At 40.0% G+C, this 20,871-nt stretch overlaps 2 protein-coding genes across 2 annotated transcripts in view; both read left to right on the top strand.

The window, feature by feature from the left end:
* The first annotated feature begins 1,292 nt into the window (after window positions 1–1,292).
* LOC124869224 (histone PARylation factor 1) lies at window positions 1,293–13,690 on the top strand. The gene is made up of 8 exons (XM_047367001.1): window positions 1,293–1,443; window positions 8,270–8,453; window positions 9,111–9,297; window positions 9,404–9,502; window positions 9,626–9,779; window positions 12,801–12,888; window positions 12,988–13,160; window positions 13,361–13,690. The coding sequence occupies exons 1-8, from the start codon at window positions 1,405–1,407 to the stop codon at window positions 13,493–13,495; spliced, it is 1,059 nt and encodes a 352-aa protein (XP_047222957.1). The 5' UTR covers window positions 1,293–1,404; the 3' UTR covers window positions 13,496–13,690.
* A 3,832-nt stretch (window positions 13,691–17,522) lies between these two features.
* ank2a (ankyrin 2a, neuronal) overlaps window positions 17,523–20,871 on the top strand; it is a 122,438-nt gene continuing 119,089 nt past the window's right edge. The window contains exon 1 of the mRNA XM_047366369.1: window positions 17,523–18,107. Within this exon, the coding sequence (XP_047222325.1) occupies window positions 17,970–18,107 (138 nt within the window). The 5' untranslated portion in view covers window positions 17,523–17,969. The remainder of the gene's footprint in view (window positions 18,108–20,871) is intronic.

A 20,871-nucleotide genomic window follows, 5' to 3' on the forward strand; every position in this document is an offset into this window, starting at 1 on the left:
AGAACTGGAAATGAATCTGGAACCAAAGGCCAGTAAACTTACTTTTATTGCAGCAGAAACACAAGAATCAATTCTGGGCTAATTGTGCAGCATTCAGATCAGTCAATTTAAACATCTTTCTGAATTGATTATTTATTTTATTATATCATTAATTTAAACATTATTTCTGTACTCACAGTGCTTATTCTGTGAGATTAATAAACTGTAAAACAACAACATTTTGCTATGTAGTATTTACATTAAATTAATAATTTTGTATGTATTTATAGTGCACTATGTATGAACTTGTTTTTATGTATACAAACCTTTCCTATTTAAGTTAGGATTACCAAAACAATATCTATCTGTCTAATGCCAGAACAATGAGGGAAAGACATTTTGATTATTTCCTAAGTCAAATGTTTATATATGCATGGTTACACTAAGAATTTGGGAAATCCCAGATGATAATTTCAAGATGTCACATTCATCTGTTCAAACGGCTTTATGCAAGAATAAACACCATACGGCCACCACACGGATCAGGAGTGAGACGTTTTTTTTGTCACTAGATGAATGTTTTTTGCTGTGAAATGTGCAGATCAACACCATAATAAAAGCAAAAGACAGTGCAAAGATGGTAACTAAAGCTGCTGAAGGAGTCAATCAGTTTAAAACATGTCCTGGGGTCTGATGAAACTAAAGCCCCTTTTCCCCTATTACCTACTCGGCTCCACTTTCCAGTAGGTGCTAGTACTTGGTATGGAGTCCTTTTTAGTCTCAACTCGGCTGGGTTTCCAAGCGAGCCAAGTGGAGCGTCTAAAAAAACATTCATTGTGATGTAAAAGGGTTGCAGCATCATGTTGTGTGGGTGTTTTTCTGCAAGAGGGACTTGTGCACCTTGCAAAGTAGATGGCATGAAAAGGAAACATTAACATCTCAAAAAAGCACAGAATGTAAATCTTGGGCACAAACTGATCTTCCAAATGGACAATGATCCTACGCATACCACCAAATTAGTTACAAAGTGACATAATACAAACTGACTAAATGGTAATGACCAACCACACAATGTGATCACTGAGAGGATGTAGCCATAGATGGATTTATTAGCCTTTCTTTCTTGTAATCAAAATGGCAAGAAATAGGCTTGAAATATTTCACAATATGTGTAATGAATCTATAAATTATGAGTTTCACTTCCTCTTTCTTGGAGATGTAGCTGAAGACGCAGATATATCTTTCAATTAATCCAGCCGCCGTTATTGCAATCCTCCATCCTAAATTCCCAGTGCTGTATTTGTTTGATAAACAGTACTTCCCATCCCGGATCTAATGGGGGCGCTGCATTGACTCAACTCAGCGTAACTGCTGCTTTGGTAAATCTGCTGAAGAAGACGACGACGGAGAGACAAGAGGAAGAAAATGACAGGGCGCGCAAAAAGAAAAACCAAATCCAATCAGGTAATTTTAACCTCCTGTAAACGCATTTGACTCCTGTTTAAAATGTCGATTTAGAAAGTAGACCTTCAAGGTTAGGACATGTATCGTATATTAATATAAAGATACTGAAACTGTATTTATTATTAATCACAAAGGGCAGAAGTGTTTAATGCGCTGAGTGAGCAGCAGCGGTGGGAGCCAACATGGCAGCAGCTTCCCTGCTCGGTGCTGCTGTAACACTGGTCCAGACACTGGTCACGTTAGTTCAGCGGGGCTTAAAACCTGCTCCACACATTAATTCACATGTGGACGTGTTGAAAATTGCTAGACAGTCTTTTTCTGCGCTTGGAGTGGGTGAATGTTGCCAGTTGTTTAATGCTTTGTCTAGACAAGCCTAAGAATGGTGTGTTAGGAGCTAAAACTTAAAATAATTATATTATTAGTAGGTTTTCACTTAACTCATTCTAAGAACCCCTTACACCTGGGCACCGGCTACAGAGTTCACTCCACTGAGCACAGACAGGTTACACCTACAGAGTCTAGCAGAAGTATTCACACCCCTTTAACCTTACCGCGGTGAAGTTAGTTTGAAGTTGGATATTCAAGCTCCGCGGATTCAGCGGCGTCAGCCACCTATTTGGGCCGGCACGGGCAGGTTGATTTCGGGCAACTGTTCTCTGCCGTCTCGCTCCTCTTAAACACGGTGGTTCCCTTAGGGACCGTCAATAAATGTCCGAACCAAACACTCGGGGGATTTTTTAAATAACTTTCATGTCTTGCGAACAGTTGACAGAAAATCAATCATAAATCATCCAAATAGACTGGAAGAAGGAGGCACACTCATTGTTTTCTAATTTAAATGCATTTCCTAGTTTTTCTAAAAAATAATTATATTAAAATTCACTATGTTTCTTCAATAGCTTGCTGGTCATGTGACCAATTGACACAAAAGAAATCAGAAATCATCTAAATAGACTGGAAGAAGGAGGCACACTCTTTTTGTATTCCATTTTAAGCCTTTTTATATTTTTTAAGATTTGTTTTTTGTCCAAAATTAGCATTTTTCTTCAATAGCTTCGAGATCATGTGACCCATTGACACAAAATCGGTCTGAAATTGTTCTACTACACTGAATAGACGAGGCACACTCATTTTTATTTGATTTAATGCATTTTCTATTTTTTATAAATTTCTTTCATCACAAATCATGTTTTTTTTTCAATAGTTTTAGGGTCACGTGACCCAGTGGTACAGAACTACTGTTAAAATAATTCTATTAGACTGAATAAATGAGACACATTTCTTTTTATCTGATTTAATTGCATTTTCTATTTTTTGTCAATAGCCTTGAGGTAAACATGCCTTTCACAAAAGTAATATTAAATCATTCTACTAAACATGACAGATGAGACACAGTCTTAAAGCAATCTAACAGATCTACAGTTTTATTTCCAACATATAATTTACATAATTTCTTTCTAACATTATTGGACAAACTTCACACTTTGCATCTTACTTGCATGATGGACATTTCCATCCTTTCTTTGCATTGTCATTTTCTGTGCCGTTTGTGTTGAGGCACTGGACATGGAACCATCTATCAGTCATCACACTGGATCTGTTAATATCTTTGTAGATGCTGATCTTTTTAAGTCCCCGGCTCTGATGCTGCTTCCCCAGCAGATGATGGTAGAAGAGATCAAACTTTCCACAACAGACTTATAGAAGATATGCAGCATCTTGCTGCAAACACCAAAGGACCTAAGCTTCCTCAAGAAGTACAGTCTGCTCTGTCCCTTCTTGTAGATGGCTTCACAGTTGCATCTCCACTCCAGTCTGTTGTCCAGGTGAACCCCGAAATATTTATATTCCTCCATCACCTCCACTGCTTCTCCTATGATGGAAATAGTGTCTACAAATCTACAATAATCTCCTTTGTTTTAGTCACGTTCAAAATGAGATGATTGTTTCCACACCATGCCACAAAGCGGTCCACCACCTTCCTGTACTCAGCTTCTTGTCCATCTCTGATCCACCCCACGACTGCAGAACCATCCTAGTATTTCTGCAGATGACAGGAGTCTGTCTTGTACTGGAAGTCTGAGGTGTACAGAGTGAAAAGGAATGGTGAGAGTACAGTCCCCTGTGGTGCTCCTGTGCTGCTGACTACCTGGTTAGATTCACAACCCTTCAGTCTCACAAACCGTGGTCTGTCTGTCAGGTAGTCTTTGATCCAGGAGATTGTTGAGGCCTCCACCTGAGTCTTCTGGAGTTTCTGACAAAGCAAATCAGGTTGGATTGTATTAAATGCACTGGAGAAATCAAAGAACATGATCCTCACAGAGCTGCTGGCTTTGTCCAGATGACAGTGGGTTTGTTGAAGCAGGTGTATGATGGCATCTTCAACTCCAACTCCACAGTGATAAGCAAACTGAAAGGGGTCCTGATAGATCATTGTTTGCTTATCCAGGTGGGCTAGGTGAGTCTCTCTGGGACCTTCATGATGTGAGATGTCAGGGCAACAGGTCTATAGTCATTGGGACTGATGGGTGAGTTTTCTTTGGTACCGGAACAAGACAGGTGCTCTTCCACAACACTTGAACCTTGTTCTGGGCCAGGCTAAGGTTGAAGAGGTGCTGCAGAATCCCACAGAGCTGCTCTGCACAGGTCTTCAGGACTCTATGGCTGACATGATCTGGACCTGCAGCCTTATTCCTATTCAGTCTCTCCAGTTGCATCTTCACCTGACTTCTTGAGACACACAGGTGGAAGGTGGAGGCAAAGGGAGCATCAGTATCTTCTGATTTGATTGAAGGCAAACATGTAGAAGCAAAAGTATCCGTGGCTGAGGTGGAAGATAAAACATTTGAGGTCTGACAGGAAGCTGAACTGAACTTATTGAAGAATGTGTTTAGTTCATTGGTTCTGTCCAGACATCCATCGGTCCGATCTCAGTTCTACTTGAAGCCTGTGATCTTTTTCATCCCTGATCACACATCTCTGATATTCTTCTCCTTCTTGTACACCTCCTTGCTGTCTCTTATCTTAACTTTAAGTTGCTTCTGTATAATCCTCAATAATTCCCCATCTCCCTCTCTGAAGGCTCTTTTGCTTGTTAAGCAGGTCCTTCAGGTCAGTGGTGATCCAGGGTTTATATCAAACTATATTCATGCTTTAGTAGAAAGGACAAGTCTTTTTGTGGACAATCCATAAGATTTGTTTGAGCCATTATTATATCCTCAAACTGAAAGAAACATATTGACAAAACATTTGCATCTGTAAAGAACCCAATGGTTCTATAAGTGTTGACTGGTGGGAGCTAAACACACATGCAGGCCACACTTTTCAGGTTTTGCTTAGTTTAACAGCAGCAAACAGTGTTTTTATCGTTGAACTTTGTTTTGGTCATCATATAAAACCCCACTAAAATGTATTGTAATTTGTGGTTTCACAGCATTAAGGCAGATAAACATGTAATAAGTACAGGTCCTTCTCAAAATATTAGCATAATGTGATAAATTTCATTATTTTCCATAATGTCATGATGAAAATTTAACATTCATATATTTTAGATTCATTGCACACTAACTGAAATATTTCAGGTCTTTTATTGTCTTAATACGGATGATTTTGGCATACAGCTCATGAAAACCCAAAATTCCTATCTCACAAAATTAGCATATCATTAAAAGGGTCTCTAAACGAGCTATGAACCTAATCATCTGAATCAACAAGTTAACTCTAAACATCTGCAAAAGATTCCTGAGGCCTTTAAGACTCCCAGCCTGGTTCATCACTCAAAACCCCAATCATGGGTAAGACTGCCGACCTGACTGCTGTCCAGAAGGCCACTATTGACATCCTCAAGCAAGAGGGTAAGACACAGAAAGACATTTCTGAACGAATAGACTGTTCCCAGAGTGCTGTATCAAGGCACCTCAGTGGGAAGTCTGTGGGAAGGAAAACGTGTGGCAGAAAACGCTGCACAACGAGAAGAGGTGACCGGACCCTGAGGAAGGTTGTGGAGAAGGGCCGATTCCAGACCTTGGGGGACCTGTGGAAGCAGTGGACTGAGTCTGGAGTAGAAACATCCAGAGCCACCATGCACAGGCGTGTGCAGGAAATGGGCTACAGGTGCCGCATTCCCCAGGTCAAGCCACTTTTGAACAAGAAACAGCAGCAGAAGCGCCTGACCTGGGCTACAGAGAAGCAGCACTGGACTGTTGCTCAGTGGTCCAAAGTACTTTTTTCGGATGAAAGCAAATTCTGCATGTCATTCGGAAATCAAGGTGCCAGAGTCTGGAGGAAGACTGGGGAGAAGGAAATGCCAAAATGCCAGAAGTCCAGTGTCAAGTACCCACAGTCAGTGATGGTCTGGGGTGCCGTGTCAGCTGCTGGTGTTGGTCCACTGTGTTTTATCAAGGGCAGGGTCAATGCAGCTAGCTATCAGGAGATTTTGGAGCACTTCATGCTTCCATCTGCTGAAAAGCTTTATGGAGATGAAGATTTCATTTTTCAGCACGACCTGGCACCTGCTCACAGTGCCAAAACCACTGGTAAATGGTTTACTGACCATGGTATCACTGTGCTCAATTGGCCTGCCAACTTTCCTGACCTGAACCCCATAGAGAATCTGTGGGATATTTTGAAGAGAACGTTGAGAGACTCAAGACCCAACACTCTGGATGAGCTAAAGGCCGCTATCGAAGCATCCTGGGCCTCCATAAGACCTCAGCAGTGCCACAGGCTGATTGCCTCCATGCCACGCCGCATTGAAGCAGTTATTTCTGCCAAAGGATTCCCGACCAAGTATTGAGTGCATAACTGTACATGATTATTTGAAGGTTGACGTTTTTTGTATTAAAAACACTTTTCTTTTATTGGTCGGATGAAATATGCTAATTTTGTGAGATAGGAATTTTGGGTTTTCATGAGCTGTATGCCAAAATCATCCGTATTAAGACAATAAAAGACCTGAAATATTTCAGTTAGTGTGCAATGAATCTAAAATATATGAATGTTAAATTTTCATCATGACATTATGGAAAATAATGAACTTTATCACAATATGCTAATATTTTGAGAAGGACCTGTATGAATAGTTTTTTTTCAGTGCAAGTTGTGTTGCTTAATTAAAAGAAAATATATTGAAATATGTGGTTGTACAGCATCACTTGTGGAACAACCTATGGGGTATGAATACTTCTACCAGTGTTTTAGGAATGACAACTAGACTAAAAAATGCGGTGAAACATTCTTAAAATATGTTTTCAAACCACTTAGAGGTTTCCACATTTTAAAGATGTGTCTCCACAATTAGCAGTCTCCATCATTAGTAAATGGGAGAAGTTTGAAACCACCAGGACTCTTCCTAGAACTGGACAGTTATCTAAACTGAGCTATCAGAGGAGAAGAGTCTTAGTCAGGGAGGTGACCAAGAACCCAATGGTCACTCTGTCACCATTGCTTTTCACTCTGTACACCTCAGACTTCCAGTTCCAGACAGACTCCTGTCATCTGCAGAAATACTCAGATGATTCTGCAGTCGTAGGATGTATCGGAGATGGACAAGAAGCTGAATACAGGAAGGTGGTGGACCACTTTGTGGCATCATCTCATCTTGAACGTGAATAAAACAAAGGAGATGATTGAAGATTTTAGGAGAAACAGGAATAAGTCAGACACTGCTTCCATCATGGGAGAAGAAGTGAATGTGGTGGAGGAATATAAATACCTCGTTGTTCACCTGGGCAACAGACTGGAGTGGAGATGCAACTGTGAAGCCATCTACAAGAAGGGACACAGGAGACTGTACTTCTTGAGGAAGCTTAGAACCTTCGTTGTTTGCAGCAAAATGCTGCATATCTTCTATAAGTCTGTTGTGGAGAGTGTGATCTCTTCTCCATCATCTGCTGGGGAAGCAGCATCAGAGCCAGGGACTTAAAAAAGCTCAACAAGCTGATAAAGAAGGCTGGCTCTGTTCTGGGGACTCCTCTGGAACCTCTGGAGATCATTGTGGAAAGACGGATTCTTCATAAAATGAAGAACATTATGGAGAACCCTGAGCATCCTCTTCATGAGACTGTCCTACAACAACAGAGTGTCTTCAATCAGAGGCTTCTTCATATCTGCTGTAAGACAGACCACTACAGGAGATCCTTCCTCTCTACAGCCATCAGCATTTACAACGGCTCTTTGAAGAAACTTGCATAAGATGAGCTACAACAATATTTAATTTCCCTTTGGGATTAATAAAGTATTTTTGAATTGAATTTATTTGAAATATCAGATTCTATGTTGTCTGTGTTGCTGCCATTATAGCAGCAGTCACTTTACCTGCTGGGGTTCCCCTCTGACATATTAAAAGAGCGCAACAAAATCGCGAAGGAGTAGTCTGGATTATTTCAGTGGCATGAATTTACTTTACAGTGTTTTTTCCATGAATGTAATTGGATTTATCATGAAAATTTGATGTCACAGGCATTTTAACTTTCTCTAACGATGCTCCGAGACCATCACAGAAAAGTCATTTTTAAACTCTCCTTAAATAACATACAATTGGACTGAATAATTTGGTGATTTCTGAAGTCAGAAGATTGCACTGGACTTTATAACAGCGCATCAAATGCAAATCATTATTTTCCTTTTCATGAGAAAAGACGATCATGAAGCCTTTTCCTTCCACTTCTTAATTTTGTGCTACTTTGAGTTGATCTTTCACATAAAACCCTCCAAAGTGCATTGAATGTTATGGTTAGGGTTCTAGATATCGTATAGCAACAACACAGACCCAACTAATTTGTCAGCTGAACTTATGTCTAGGTGAACTCCTCTGCTTCTTCATTAGGAGTCACTCTCAGCCAATGGACAGGTGAAGAAATCCCGAGCTGGTAAATACGAAGCTCTACCTTCATCAAGAGTGAACATAAAGCAACAGGAAGAGCTGGCTCAGCTGTACGGTTTCCACATGCCAGAAGATCTGTACCACTTCTGGGACTTCTGCAAGGAACTCAGTCCTGACAATCCCCGTGGTATATATAGTGATTAAATGCATTAGAAGTCCCTTACAAAGTAGACACTTGCAAGTTTGATATAATATGTATGATATATTTATTTTACTCTTGCTTTGTCTCTGAATATTAAAGGCTGTCCTTCTCCTTAGGGTTTGTGGTAATAATAGCACTGCTGTATAATATAGCCGTTGTTGTTCCATGATGACTTAGACTATGAAGAAACATAATTTCTCAGTAGCTCGTCTATACTTGTTCATCACGCCTCACAATCAGCTGAACGTTTGTTACACAGAATTGGTGGGGAGGGTTAAAGTGGACCCACCCCACTGATCCTCCTTGGAATTTACTCACGAAGTTGTAATGACATTGGATGTAAAAGGAAGACCGATTTGCAGGGCAAGTTTGACATAATAATACGATATAAAACTAGCACAGTGGCTGATGACAAACTGCTCCCTAAAGAGCAGCTTTTAGTTGTGTGATTATTGTGAAGCTGATCTGAGAGGGTCTAGTCCTTTAGCATTGTTTTGAGAATATTTAGGTTATTTTCATCACATGCTGTTGAGCGATTCTAATAACTGTATGTATGTCTAAATTTAAAAAACAAAACTAGAAATCATTTTGCCTCCACCGTCCGTGATGTTATGCTGATTGTCTTAATTCAAACCTGTTCAGGTGCCCTGAAAGACACTCTGGGTCTGCAGCTGGTCGGCCCGTTTGACATTCTGGCAGGAGCTCACAGAAACGCCAAGAATCCTCAGCCCAACTTTCATCTGCATTGGAGGTATTTCTATGACCCCCCAGAGTTTCAGACTGTACTCAAAGGAAGTGAGGACACCCAACATCACATGGGCTACTACAGGTATACAGCTGCTGTCATTGAAGGCCTGTAGCCTTCCAGAAATGAATGTGTGGGCTAAAGTGGGACATATAAGTTGTGATAATTTTAATTGTTCAAAAAATGTCAGAGATACTCCAGACTCTCTTCCTTCGTTTGTTGGGGAAAATCAAGCGAAGAAGGGCTGCAGCATAACACAGATGGGAGATAATATATTTGCAGCAGTTCAGTGAGTATTAACCACCATTATTATCCCCAAGGTCAGCTGAGAGAAATTTGTGACTTCATAATATTTCTTTTCCCATCTATTTCTGTGTTTGAATGACTCTTCCTACGTGCTGTTCTTCTTTAGCCTGTATTTGCTAAGGAAGAAGAAAGAGAGGAGCAGTAAGAGAGCAGAGGAAGAAGCCTTGGAAAGCTTGGAGTTGAAGCTGAGAGACAAGGCAGAGACTTTACGCTTTTCTTTAGAGCAGAAGACCAAAGGTATAAAGGAGCGGGACCGAAAGGTGAAGCACAAACAGGGTTCCTACACAGTCTGAAAATAGGTGGAAACGAGTATAGAAAATGTGTTTTTCCAAACTTTATTCTTTATCATATTGTCTATCGCCCCTTTTCCCCTGGCTCTATTTAGGCGGCGCAGCTCCGCTCCACTCAGTCTCTCTCTGCTCCGCTCCGAATCTGTCGTGTTTCTGTCGTGTTTCCACTGACAGCTGGAGCTACGGCTTAAAGCCCCGCCTCCAGCCTTCAGTGTAGTGTGCTGTGCTGGTATTAACGTTACTGTAACATTAAAGTAATCTGCGTGAAACGATAAATAATGCAAATTTACAAATGGATAGAAAATAAAAACATAAATAAGCAAAATACAAATATTGTTTGTATTATTCTATATTCTATGCACAGATGTCTTGTATATTTTTTCTGTATACAATGAACAACTGGGATAATTATCTGGACCACATCCCAGTCTGATTTCAGGCAGCTGCTCTCTGCCTGCTCACTCCTCTTGCAGACGGTGGTTCGCTTAAGCATCGTCAATAAATTTCTGAACCAAACACCATTTCATGGTGATATTTTGTGTTTGGGGGGAAATGTTTGTGTGTCTGAACAGCTGAATTAGGATGTTATTAAATACTGTGACCCACCTGCTTGTAATTTAGAAAGCTGATGTGTCCTTTTTCAGTTAGCCTTCAGTCGTGGTTTATGGTTTGTAAATAGTAAAATTTAATTTCGGTTTGACTCACTCCAGCCATTGTGGTCCTTAATATTTATTGTTGTCACTCTTGAAGTTTTATTAACTTTTCCCTGCCCTACCTCAGCAAAATCCTTCTCATTTCTCCTGGTTCAGTAAACAGCAGTCTGTTCACGTCACATGCAGTCCTGACTCACCCCGATCGTACCTGCTCAGGGGCAGGGACCAAAATGGTAGGTGCCGGTACGGAAAAACAGTAATGCAGGTTGAGTGGAGCTGGGCTAAATGGAGCCAGGGTAAAAGGGGAAGAAATGTTGTATCCATCAGCCTTTTCTTCCACTATCCATCCTTTGAGCCATCATTCCGTATTTTTTTCCTTGCTTTATTGCTCTAAACTTTTTTTTCCTTTCTTCAGTCATCCATGTCATTTTTCCATCTATACTTCTTCCCATCTTTCCCCATTTCATTCATTGTTTTTTCCCCACTATTTCCTCCTTTTTTCCCTTTTTTTGCAGTTTCTTCCACCTTTTTTCCCCTTTGTCGCTCCTTTGCTTGCTTCCTTTTTTGGTAGGTTCTGCATTTAAAGCCCGACCTTGATACAAACATTACTGTAAATCCATTGTGAACTTTTCATTATTGGTTTTGTTGTAATTTATTGCTTAAGTGCAAATCTAAACTATATTTTAGTGCCCAGGTTTGTGATGAAATCTGTTTATTATATTTAGTTTTAAAAGATTTTGGACAGAAAAAGTTGATCATTTGACAGTTTTTATCAGTCCCGAGTTCTGACTGTAAAAAATAAAAAACAATTTAAGTAGCAGCTCTTTTTCCCCAGATTATATTTAAAGAAAGTAACAAAATGTAGATAATTGAATTGTATAACTTTTTATATTCCATAATATAGTTCATATGAAACGTTGAAATCATTGATTTGTGAACTTCATCGAGAAACGATATTCTACATCAATCAGATTTTATCTTGATGGATCAGCTCTGCAGGAAGGAGTCCTTTTATAAACAGCTTTTATTTTTCTAAATTCATTTTTAATTAGAGTGAGATGTGAACCATTTGTTTCTTTAAATTTTACAGAAATTAGTTTTTCTGCTGCTTCACTGACTTTGAATGTACCCACAGCTTTCTGGGGATATCTGAGCGAGTTTGCAGAGCAGGTAACCTCACACGGATGACCAGGGAGCTGCAGCCGGCAGTACAGTCGCTTTCACATCAGCTCTTAATGTAAAGGGTGAAAATCAGAGATTGTTTGGGAAAATTCTGATTTGTTAGATTAACAAAATAATGTGCACAGCCTATAATAAAGTTTTCCAAGCTGTTTACAGGAAGTGGGAGCGGATTTTAAGAAATGGCTACAGAAATTTAGAATCATACATAAAATCAGAGTGTTCTGGTAGCTGGTATTAGGAGTTTAGTCAGAGACTCCAATACCAATAATCTAAAATCGCCATAATCATGATAAAGGGTTATCTCTCAACCCCATCATCACTAACTTGATTCTCCAATCATTTATATTTAGGTCTGTACCAAAACAAACATGTTAATATGCTTTTTATGATCTACTGGTAATGATGGTTACCAGTAGATACAGGTTAGAGTTTCCCCTGGCTAGCCTCATTCAGTTCATGCCTAAACATAGCCTCTGCCTTCCACTGATGTTTCAGTTTTTCCTTCTGTTGTGCATGTTCTGTTTTTGATGGTATTGCTTTTCTTGTTTGCACTCTGCTTCCTTGTTGGGGAAACTACTTTTTAATTTAGTGGCAAAGCCAAACTGATTAGCAATTCAATGAATTTCATGTTTCTTCTCCCTTTTTAATTAATCAGGAAGAACATCCTTCAAGCTCTGTGCTTTTTTTATTTCTGGGCGTAAGGTTATCACAATATTTTGTGGGTTAGAGTTGATATCTTTTTTTTTTTTTTTAAGAATAGACTTTATGGCTGGGATTCATGTCATCGCAGCTAAAGCCCCACAAATACAACTACTGCTCTTTTGAAAAAAGGTAGTTAGAAAAAAACTGCAGTTTTATTGCTAAACTGCACAAAATAAGTGCATTTAATCATATAAAGTTTGCTGCTCTCATAGATCTAACAGTGGAAAAAATTAAAGTTGTCAATACCAACAACAGTTTTAGTTTTTAGGGTTTGCAAACATCAGGTAGAGTTCATCATTGTCATGAAAAATCTACATTTTTATAAAGGAAAATAAACTCACGATAATGAGAAACTGTGATAATTCTACATCCCTAATAGCCATATTTCTCCAACATTTCCATAGCTTGCATGAAAATAGGGCTAGAATATCAAACATCTTCTGTCACACTGCAGGTGGTTACCAAGACCTTCCATGGTGCTGGCATTGTTGTGCCTGTTGACAAGAACGATGTGGGATACAGAGAACTACCAGAAACAGACGGTGAGCTCAGGTGTCCGCTGGATTTTGTTTTTGTACTTTAATTGATATTTATTTTATGTGAAGTTTGAATACATATGTGTTTCCACTTCTTTCTTCTAGCTGGTCTCAAGAAGATCTGTAAAGCCATTGCTGAAGCTCGAAATGATGAGGAACGTGTCAAAGCCTTTGGACCGATCCAGGAGATGATCACGTTTGTTCAGTTTGCTAACGACGAGTGTGACTATGGAATGGGCTACGAACTTGGAATTGACCTCTTCTGTTATGGATCCCATGTGAGTCTCCAACGGTAACCCGTTACAGCCTTGTAGTCATCATTTACCTCCAGTTAGGATAATTGTTGACCTAATCAAACATTAAACTATTGAATAAAATGTAATTATGTCTCCTACACAACATTATTAACTTGGATTTTGCTGAGCCATTAGACCTGAGAGTGTAAACTGCTGGTAATGTTGCGTGTCCTTTCTTCCAGTATTTTCACAAGGTGGTCAAGCAACTTCTACCAATGGCCTACAGCTTGTTGAAAAGGAATTTGTTTGGGGAAATTTTGGAGAGCCATCTCACCAGTCGCAGCCATGACAACTTGGACCAACTCTGTGCACACTAAAATAAAGGAGTCAGCAGTCCCATTAGAAGTTCTCATTCTGGTTCTCATAAGCTTTCCCGCCATGTGTCCTTGATTACTGGTGTTTGTCATGGTTATTGCTTTGTAGTGGTTCTGTTGCTGTCGTTTATGGAATCCTTTCAGCGGTATATTGTTTGTCAGGGTTAATGTGTAATAAAGCCTTTTTATATTTTTAAAGGTTTGTTGTTTCTTGGCATCTGATATGCTCTGTGAGTACTTCATCTAATGAGACTGTATTAGGTACAGGGGTTGGACAATGAAACTGAAACATCTGGTTTTAGACCACAATAATTTATTAGTATGGTGTAGGGCCTCTTTTGCGGCCAATACAGCATCACTTCGTCTTGGGAATGACATATACAAGTTCTGCACAGTGGTCAGAGGTATTTTAAGCCATTCTTCTTGCAGGATAGTGGCCAGGTCACTACGTGATACTGGTGGAGGAAAACGTTTCCTGACTCGCTCCTCCAAAACACCCCAAAGTGGCTCAATAATATTTAGATCTGGTGACTGTGCAGGCCATGGGAGATGTTCAACTTCACTTTCATGTTAATCAAACCAATCTTTCACCAGTCTTGCTGTGTGTATTGGTACATTGTCATCCTGATACACGGCACCGCCTTCAGGATACAATGTTTGAACCATTGGATGCACATGGTCCTCAAGAATGGTTCGGTAGTCCTTGGCAGTGACGCGTCCATCTAGCACAAGTATTGGGCCAAGGGAATGCCATGATATGGCAGTCCAAACCATCACTGATCTACACCCATGCTTCACTCTGGGCATCCAACAGTCTGGGTGGTACGCTTCTTTGGGGCTTCTCCACACCGTAACTTTGAAACCTCCCACACTAAAATGACAGGTGTTTCATTGTCCAACCCCTGTAGTTTGGGAAAATCTTTCATTGCAATACCTTGTCATAGAAACAGAGGGCAGTGTGTGTGTGTGGTGCAATCTAAAATGAGCATCATAACATGTGCTGTGTCCAAATTTAGGCGCTGCTTTCTTCGAAGAACGCAGCCTATGTAGAGCGGATCCTTTGTAGGATGCAGCCCCTGAATTTGGACACAGCTCTAGTGTCAGAGTAACATTCCCATCATACTGAGACATAGTGTCCCATAGTGCCAATAAAACTAGCTGTCTTTAACAATGATTACTGTTACATTGATAAGTAAAATTTTTCCCTGTTGTATAGAGATGCACTGATTTATAGATTTCTTAAGGCAATGACAGGTTTAAGTGTTATTTCTGAAGTAATTTGGTAAAAACTGACCATAAAAGAAAAGGTGCAGGTTTTTTTGTAATCGTAGGGATTGTGAATTGAAGGGAAAATCTTGGTTTGACCTTTGCGTCAAAAAGTACAACATACCCCCCCCAAATATGTTGTATACATACAAGATTGTGAGTTTTCAGTTTTGATGCATTTAATGAACAGAAGAAAAAAAATCTGATTTTGTAGTGTTTGACCATAGAATCACCTGTGAATCATTAATTTAATTTTGCTTTTATATAAAATGTTCTTGTTCTGTTCCAAATGAACCGAATATTAAAAAGTTGGAATTCCAAGTGGGAATATCCAAGGTAAGAAAAGGTCACCTGCGCTTCTTAGAAGTTGTACCTCAAATCTTTTACACACACAGTATGCAGTCCAGATATACAGGTCCTTCTCAAAATATTAGCATATTGTGATAAAGTTCATTATTTTCCATGATGTCATGATGAAAATTTAACATTCATATATTTTAGATTCATTGCACACTAACTGAAATATTTCAGGTCTTTTATTGTCTTAATACGGATGATTTTGGCATACAGCTCATGAAAACCCAAAATTCCTATCTCACAAAATTAGCATATTTCATCCGACCAATAAAAGAAAAGTGTTTTTAATACAAAAAACGTCAACCTTCAAATAATCATGTACAGTTATGCACTCAATACTTGGTCGGGAATCCTTTTGCAGAAATGACTGCTTCAATGCGGCGTGGCATGGAGGCAATCAGCCTGTGGCACTGCTGAGGTCTTATGGAGGCCCAGGATCCTTCGATAGCGGCCTTTAGCTCGTCCAGAGTGTTGGGTCTTGAGTCTCTCAACGTTCTCTTCACAATATCCCACAGATTCTCTATGGGGTTCAGGTCAGGAGAGTTGGCAGGTTAATTGAGCACAGTGATACCATGGTCAGTAAACCATTTACCAGTGGTTTTGGCACTGTGAGCAGGTGCCAGGTTGTGCTGAAAAATGAAATCTTCATCTCCATAAAGCTTTTCAGCAGATGGAAGCATGAAGTGCTCCAAAATCTCCTGATAGCTAGCTGCATTGACCCTGCCCTTGATAAAACACAGTGGACCAACACCAGCAGCTGACACGGCACCCCAGACCATCACTGACTGTGGGTACTTGACACTGGACCTCTGGCATTTTGGCATTTCCTTCTCCCCAGTCTTCCTCCAGATTCTGGCACCTTGATTTCTGAATGACATGCAGAATTTGCTTTCATCTGAAAAAAGTACTTTGGACCACTGAGCAACAGTCCAGTGCTGCTTCTCTGTAGCCCAGGTCTGGGGAATGCGGCACCTGTAGCCCATTCCCTGCACACGCTTGTGCACGGTGGCTCTGGATGTTTCTACTCCAGACTCAGTCCACTGCTTCCGCAGGTCCCCCAAGGTCTGGAATCGGCCCTTCTCCACAATCTTCCTCAGGGTCCGGTCACCTCTTCTCGTTGTGCAGCGTTTTCTGCCACACTTTTTCCTTCCCACAGACTTCCCACTGAGGTGCCTTGATACAGCACTCTGGGAACAGCCTATTCGTTCAGAAATTTCTTTCTGTGTCTTACCCTCTTGCTTGAGGGTGTCAATAGTGGCCTTCTGGACAGCAGTCAGGTCGGCAGTCTTACCCATGATTGGGGTTTTGAGTGATGAACCAGGCTGGGAGTTTTAAAGGCCTCAGGAATCTTTTGCAGGTGTTTAGAGTTAACTTGTTGATTCAGATGATTAGGTTCATAGCTCGTTTAGAGACCCTTTTAATGATATGCTAATTTTGTGAGATAGGAATTTTGGGTTTTCATGAGCTGTATGCCAAAATCATCCGTATTAAGACAATAAAAGACCTGAAATATTTCAGTTAGTGTGCAATGAATCTAAAATATATGAATGTTAAATTTTCATCATGACATTATGGAAAATAATGAACTTTATCACAATATGCTAATATTTTGAGAAGGACCTGTAGAGCTGTTACCTCAGGTAAAAAGTGGGGTTGATGAACTGGGAATTATCTAAAATGTTTCCAAATTGCCATCAAAAAATAAATTTGTAGCTCCAAATATTAAATACATGTGGATTAATCTGATGGCCCAGAAAAAAATATTTGGGTTAAAAACACCCAAATAGCAGCTTTTTAAGATTTGCCACAAAATGTAAACTGACCCGTTCTGAAAACGAGATTACAATGGATAAGACATTTACAATAATTATTTCCTCAGCTCTGTTAATATTGTTTCCTTGTTTTTATATTCAAACATAAGTCCTATACCAGCTACCGAATGCCGGAAGAATAAAAACTATCCCCATTCTTCTTTAAAGATTTCTCTTGCCAACTGTGACGTTTTGCCATAATTGTTTTGAGGTGTCTTCATGTCTGCTAGTCACTTCTATGCTTTCAAGATGTTGGTATTGATTTTATCTTGTCAGTCTCCATTAAATATGTAGCTTAGTGAAAAAGCCCAGGCCAAGTGAGAGGCTGAAGAATACTAAGATTACACAGGCAATGCAAGTCCAACTTAAATCACAGTCCCAATGAAAAGTATTCATTCATACCCCATGAACATTTCAACATTTTGTATTGCTACAGCTACAAACTTCATTGTATTTAAAGTGGTACACTAACCTCTGAGTAGAAAAAATAGACTATACAAAAACATGGGCAATATTCCCCCTCCAGCTGAAATTAAGCAGGTATTAATATATATTTTTTTATTATTATTATTATACATATTTTTTCATGAAATGGAAAGCTCAAATGTGTGTAAAATGTTTAGTTTAAAAAAATAACGGCAAGTCAACTAAGAAAGTTCTAGGTTCCTTATCAATCGAGGGGCGTTAGCCCGATGTCCGATTGTTATGGAAGGCAGCACGGATCCTGCAGAGTTTCGGGAGAGCGCATCAGACGGAAAGCGCGTTCACGTGGCCATATTCATACATGCGCAGGCTCCAGCTGCACACCGGGAGCAACCCTGAGCTGAGAGAGCGTTCTCTTCCCCCTGACAGTCTTCAGCAATCGCTTTATTTGTTTTTGCATCACATTTTGTTATCACAGACTCACTGACGACGCAGAATGATGCGGTGTCTTTCCGAGCTCCGTGCATTCTGAGGGCCGCACACAGATCCACCTTGCACCGGCATAAAGACAGTCCGCTGTCCGCACCGATATTTTTTACTGGCAGTCAGCCCAGGACGGAATGTCAAGCAGCCCCGAAGGAAGTCGCTCCGGGGGCGGCGGCTGCGGCTCCGACCGCGACTCCAAACGGGCCTCCTCGAGCAACACGTCCCCAGAGGGCGGACCTCCACCGCCGCTGCACCAGAACCGCATACGGCAGGTGGGTGTATGTTCGTAGCCTGCTCTCTCTGCACTGACGGCCCAGTCAGGCGTGTAAACATCTCTGCTGATGCTCTGCGCCTATGCTGGGCTCTCCCGGGCGTTGCCGTGTGAGAACACACCAGGTCATCCTTTAACTCGATCACTTTGTTGCATGTAATTAGCTGCTAATAAAAGGACATTTTCTGGAGGAAATCTCAGTTGTTTTTATAAAAGACTTAAATTGAGCTAATTTAGTGTAGTATAAAAACAAACTCAAATAGGCTGTAGCATCGCGGAAATAAACATCACCACATCTGTACACATTGTTTTAGTCATGATGGCAGATTTCAGTGATCAATACAGTGTTTAAATGTAACACTGTGGCTTTAGTGTAGATTTTGAGTCAATTCACCTGTCAGTTATTCTTACAGTCAGAATTTCTGCTTGTAACCTGGAAGAATTTGGTTCATTTACCTTTCTGTCTTCACAAAACGTATTACAAGTTAATCCAGTTTTCTGGACTGGACTGCATTCATTTAATGTGATTTGTGTTTACATCATGCTGCTCTTTATCCTTTTAGTTAGGATGCACAGTCTGTTTCTGTATTATACATTATGTGTGTGTGTTTTTGCCCAATGGCAGTTCTCGGTTGGTGGCCAGGACGAGCATCTTCTGCGCCTGAACAACAATCCAAAGTGGTTCTAAGGCCAAAAAAGCATTACAAATGCTGCTTGTTTTTGTAAAAATAGAATTAAAGTTTTATAAAACTCAAATATTTTGAAGAATGTCTATGCAGAGTCAAACATTTAAGGTCAGGTTTGTCTAGTCTAAGCATTTAACATTTTCAGCTATAGCTAATCTGATGTCCCGATTTCTTTTTAAAGAGTGAAATAGCCTTTTCCTGAAATCAAATCAGAAGCTGCAAATTGGATCACATTAGCCAGCCATGGTGTACAGTCATATTTTCTCACAATGCATACATTGTACAGAACACTGGTGGGCACAACTCCACACCAATGGGACATGTAAATAAACAATAGAAAAGTTCTGTAGGTCAGAATGCAACTGAGAAATATTAAAAAGTCCTCAACAGTGGCTGTGCTGCCTTGGCCAATGAGCCATATCGCCCATATCACAAACGCCTGGTGTGTGTGTCTATAAGTTGCTGCTCCTGTTGCTGAATGTGTTATGGTCATCGTCAAGGCCCATCCTGCAAGTTAACAAGCTATAGATCAACATGCTGATTTATATTAAGAGACAGATTTTAGTCAAAAAATAACTTGAATAACTAAAAAAGTGGTGTTTCTATTAGGTATTGGCTAGTTACTGGTATCAAGATACACACAGGTCCTAAACAGTAACGGTTTCAAAACCTGTCACGTTTTCTTTCATACTGTTCTTTTAATGCGTGTTGTTCATGAGATGCCAGAAAAAGTGTTGGAGTGCTTGGAGTTTTCTCTTAATGTTTGTAGTGTAAAAGTGTTACATCAATGCCCCACCCTCACCTGTTGCTGTGGACTCCTGATGGAAAGCTGGCTGAAAAAAAAAGCTACTACAGTTTTATTTTGTTCCCAAGCAAGAAGAATATGACTGTTAGATATGAATTACAATCAAAACATAATATATATGAATGTTATAGATAGCATTAATATAACCTTAAAAAATGATATGATAATTAAAATGGCATCAGTAGGAATAGTTATTGTGTTTCTGATTTAAATAAAAGCACTTAAATCATGTTATATTTGTAATTTACTCAATTGCCACCCTTTTACATATAACTTGCTAGTACTCAGTTGGATTTCTGTTTGTCTTTACAACAGGCTTAATGTTTTGTGCCATCGATTCATTAAGATGTTAGAGACATTCCACAGACATTTTGGTCCATATCAACTTCACAGAATCACAGAGTTGCTGCAGATATGTTCTCTGCACATACAAGATGCAAATCTTCCGTTCATGTCCCAGAGGTGCTTTGTAGGATTGAGATCTGGGACTGTGGAGGCCATTAGAATACAGTGAATTTGCCAAGAAAACATTCCCCATACCATTCACTAACACCCCCAGCCAGAAGCATTTATAAAAGCATGATGGAGCCATGTTTTCTTGTTGTTTACACCCAATTCTGATCCTAACATTTGAATGTTGCAACTGAAATCTGGAGTCTTCAGACTAGTCAGTGTTTTTCACTGTTTTTTGGTATCGTCTACTGTCCAGTTCTGTCCAGTTTTGGGGAGCACTTGCTGAGTTTGAACTTCAGCAAGTCGTCTTCACCTCATCCAGACGCTTGAGCTGCTGCCATGTGATAGCTTAGTTGCTATTCGCATTATCAAGCATTTGAACAGGCGTGCATAATAAAGTAGTGGGTGAGTGTTTATGTCTAAAATCCTTGTGCAGTTACAGTAAAACTTGTCATTTTCCCCAAGGTTGGGGTACAGAAAGACCCTCCTACTGAACTATGCCTAGTTTCCATCCACGCATGATTGTGTAATCTTGTGTGTTTGGCTGGTAAATGTGAGTCAGGAGATGGTAAAGGTTTGTTTCCTCCCTCAGTGCACTCTCTGAAGCTAATATGATTTCCGTAATGGACTCTAGTGCTACACACACACACAGACTTTTGGCTCTCATTACAGGGTGGGGTTCTTAAGATCAGATACTTTGATGGATTGTTGTAACAGAAAAGAAAAAGCATAATCATCTCTACCCAGACAGGTGTTTGGTGAACTATATAGCAACTTGGGAGCCAACACTGGAAGTGTGTTATTTGGTTCTTTTCATTTCT

Source organism: Girardinichthys multiradiatus, chromosome 5 (assembly GCF_021462225.1).
Source record: "Girardinichthys multiradiatus isolate DD_20200921_A chromosome 5, DD_fGirMul_XY1, whole genome shotgun sequence".
In the NCBI taxonomy this organism is placed as follows: Eukaryota; Metazoa; Chordata; class Actinopteri; order Cyprinodontiformes; family Goodeidae; genus Girardinichthys; species Girardinichthys multiradiatus.

Bases quoted from the DNA above. Each gene is read 5' to 3' on its own strand.
- LOC124869224 (XM_047367001.1), top strand. From the start codon at position 1,405: ATGACAGGGCGCGCAAAAAGAAAAACCAAATCCAATCAG. The intron at 9,503-9,625 runs GTGAGTATTAAC...GTTCTTCTTTAG, and splicing joins AATATATTTGCAGCAGTTCA to CCTGTATTTGCTAAGGAAGA. The intron at 13,161-13,360 runs GTGAGTCTCCAA...CCTTTCTTCCAG, and splicing joins TCTTCTGTTATGGATCCCAT to TATTTTCACAAGGTGGTCAA.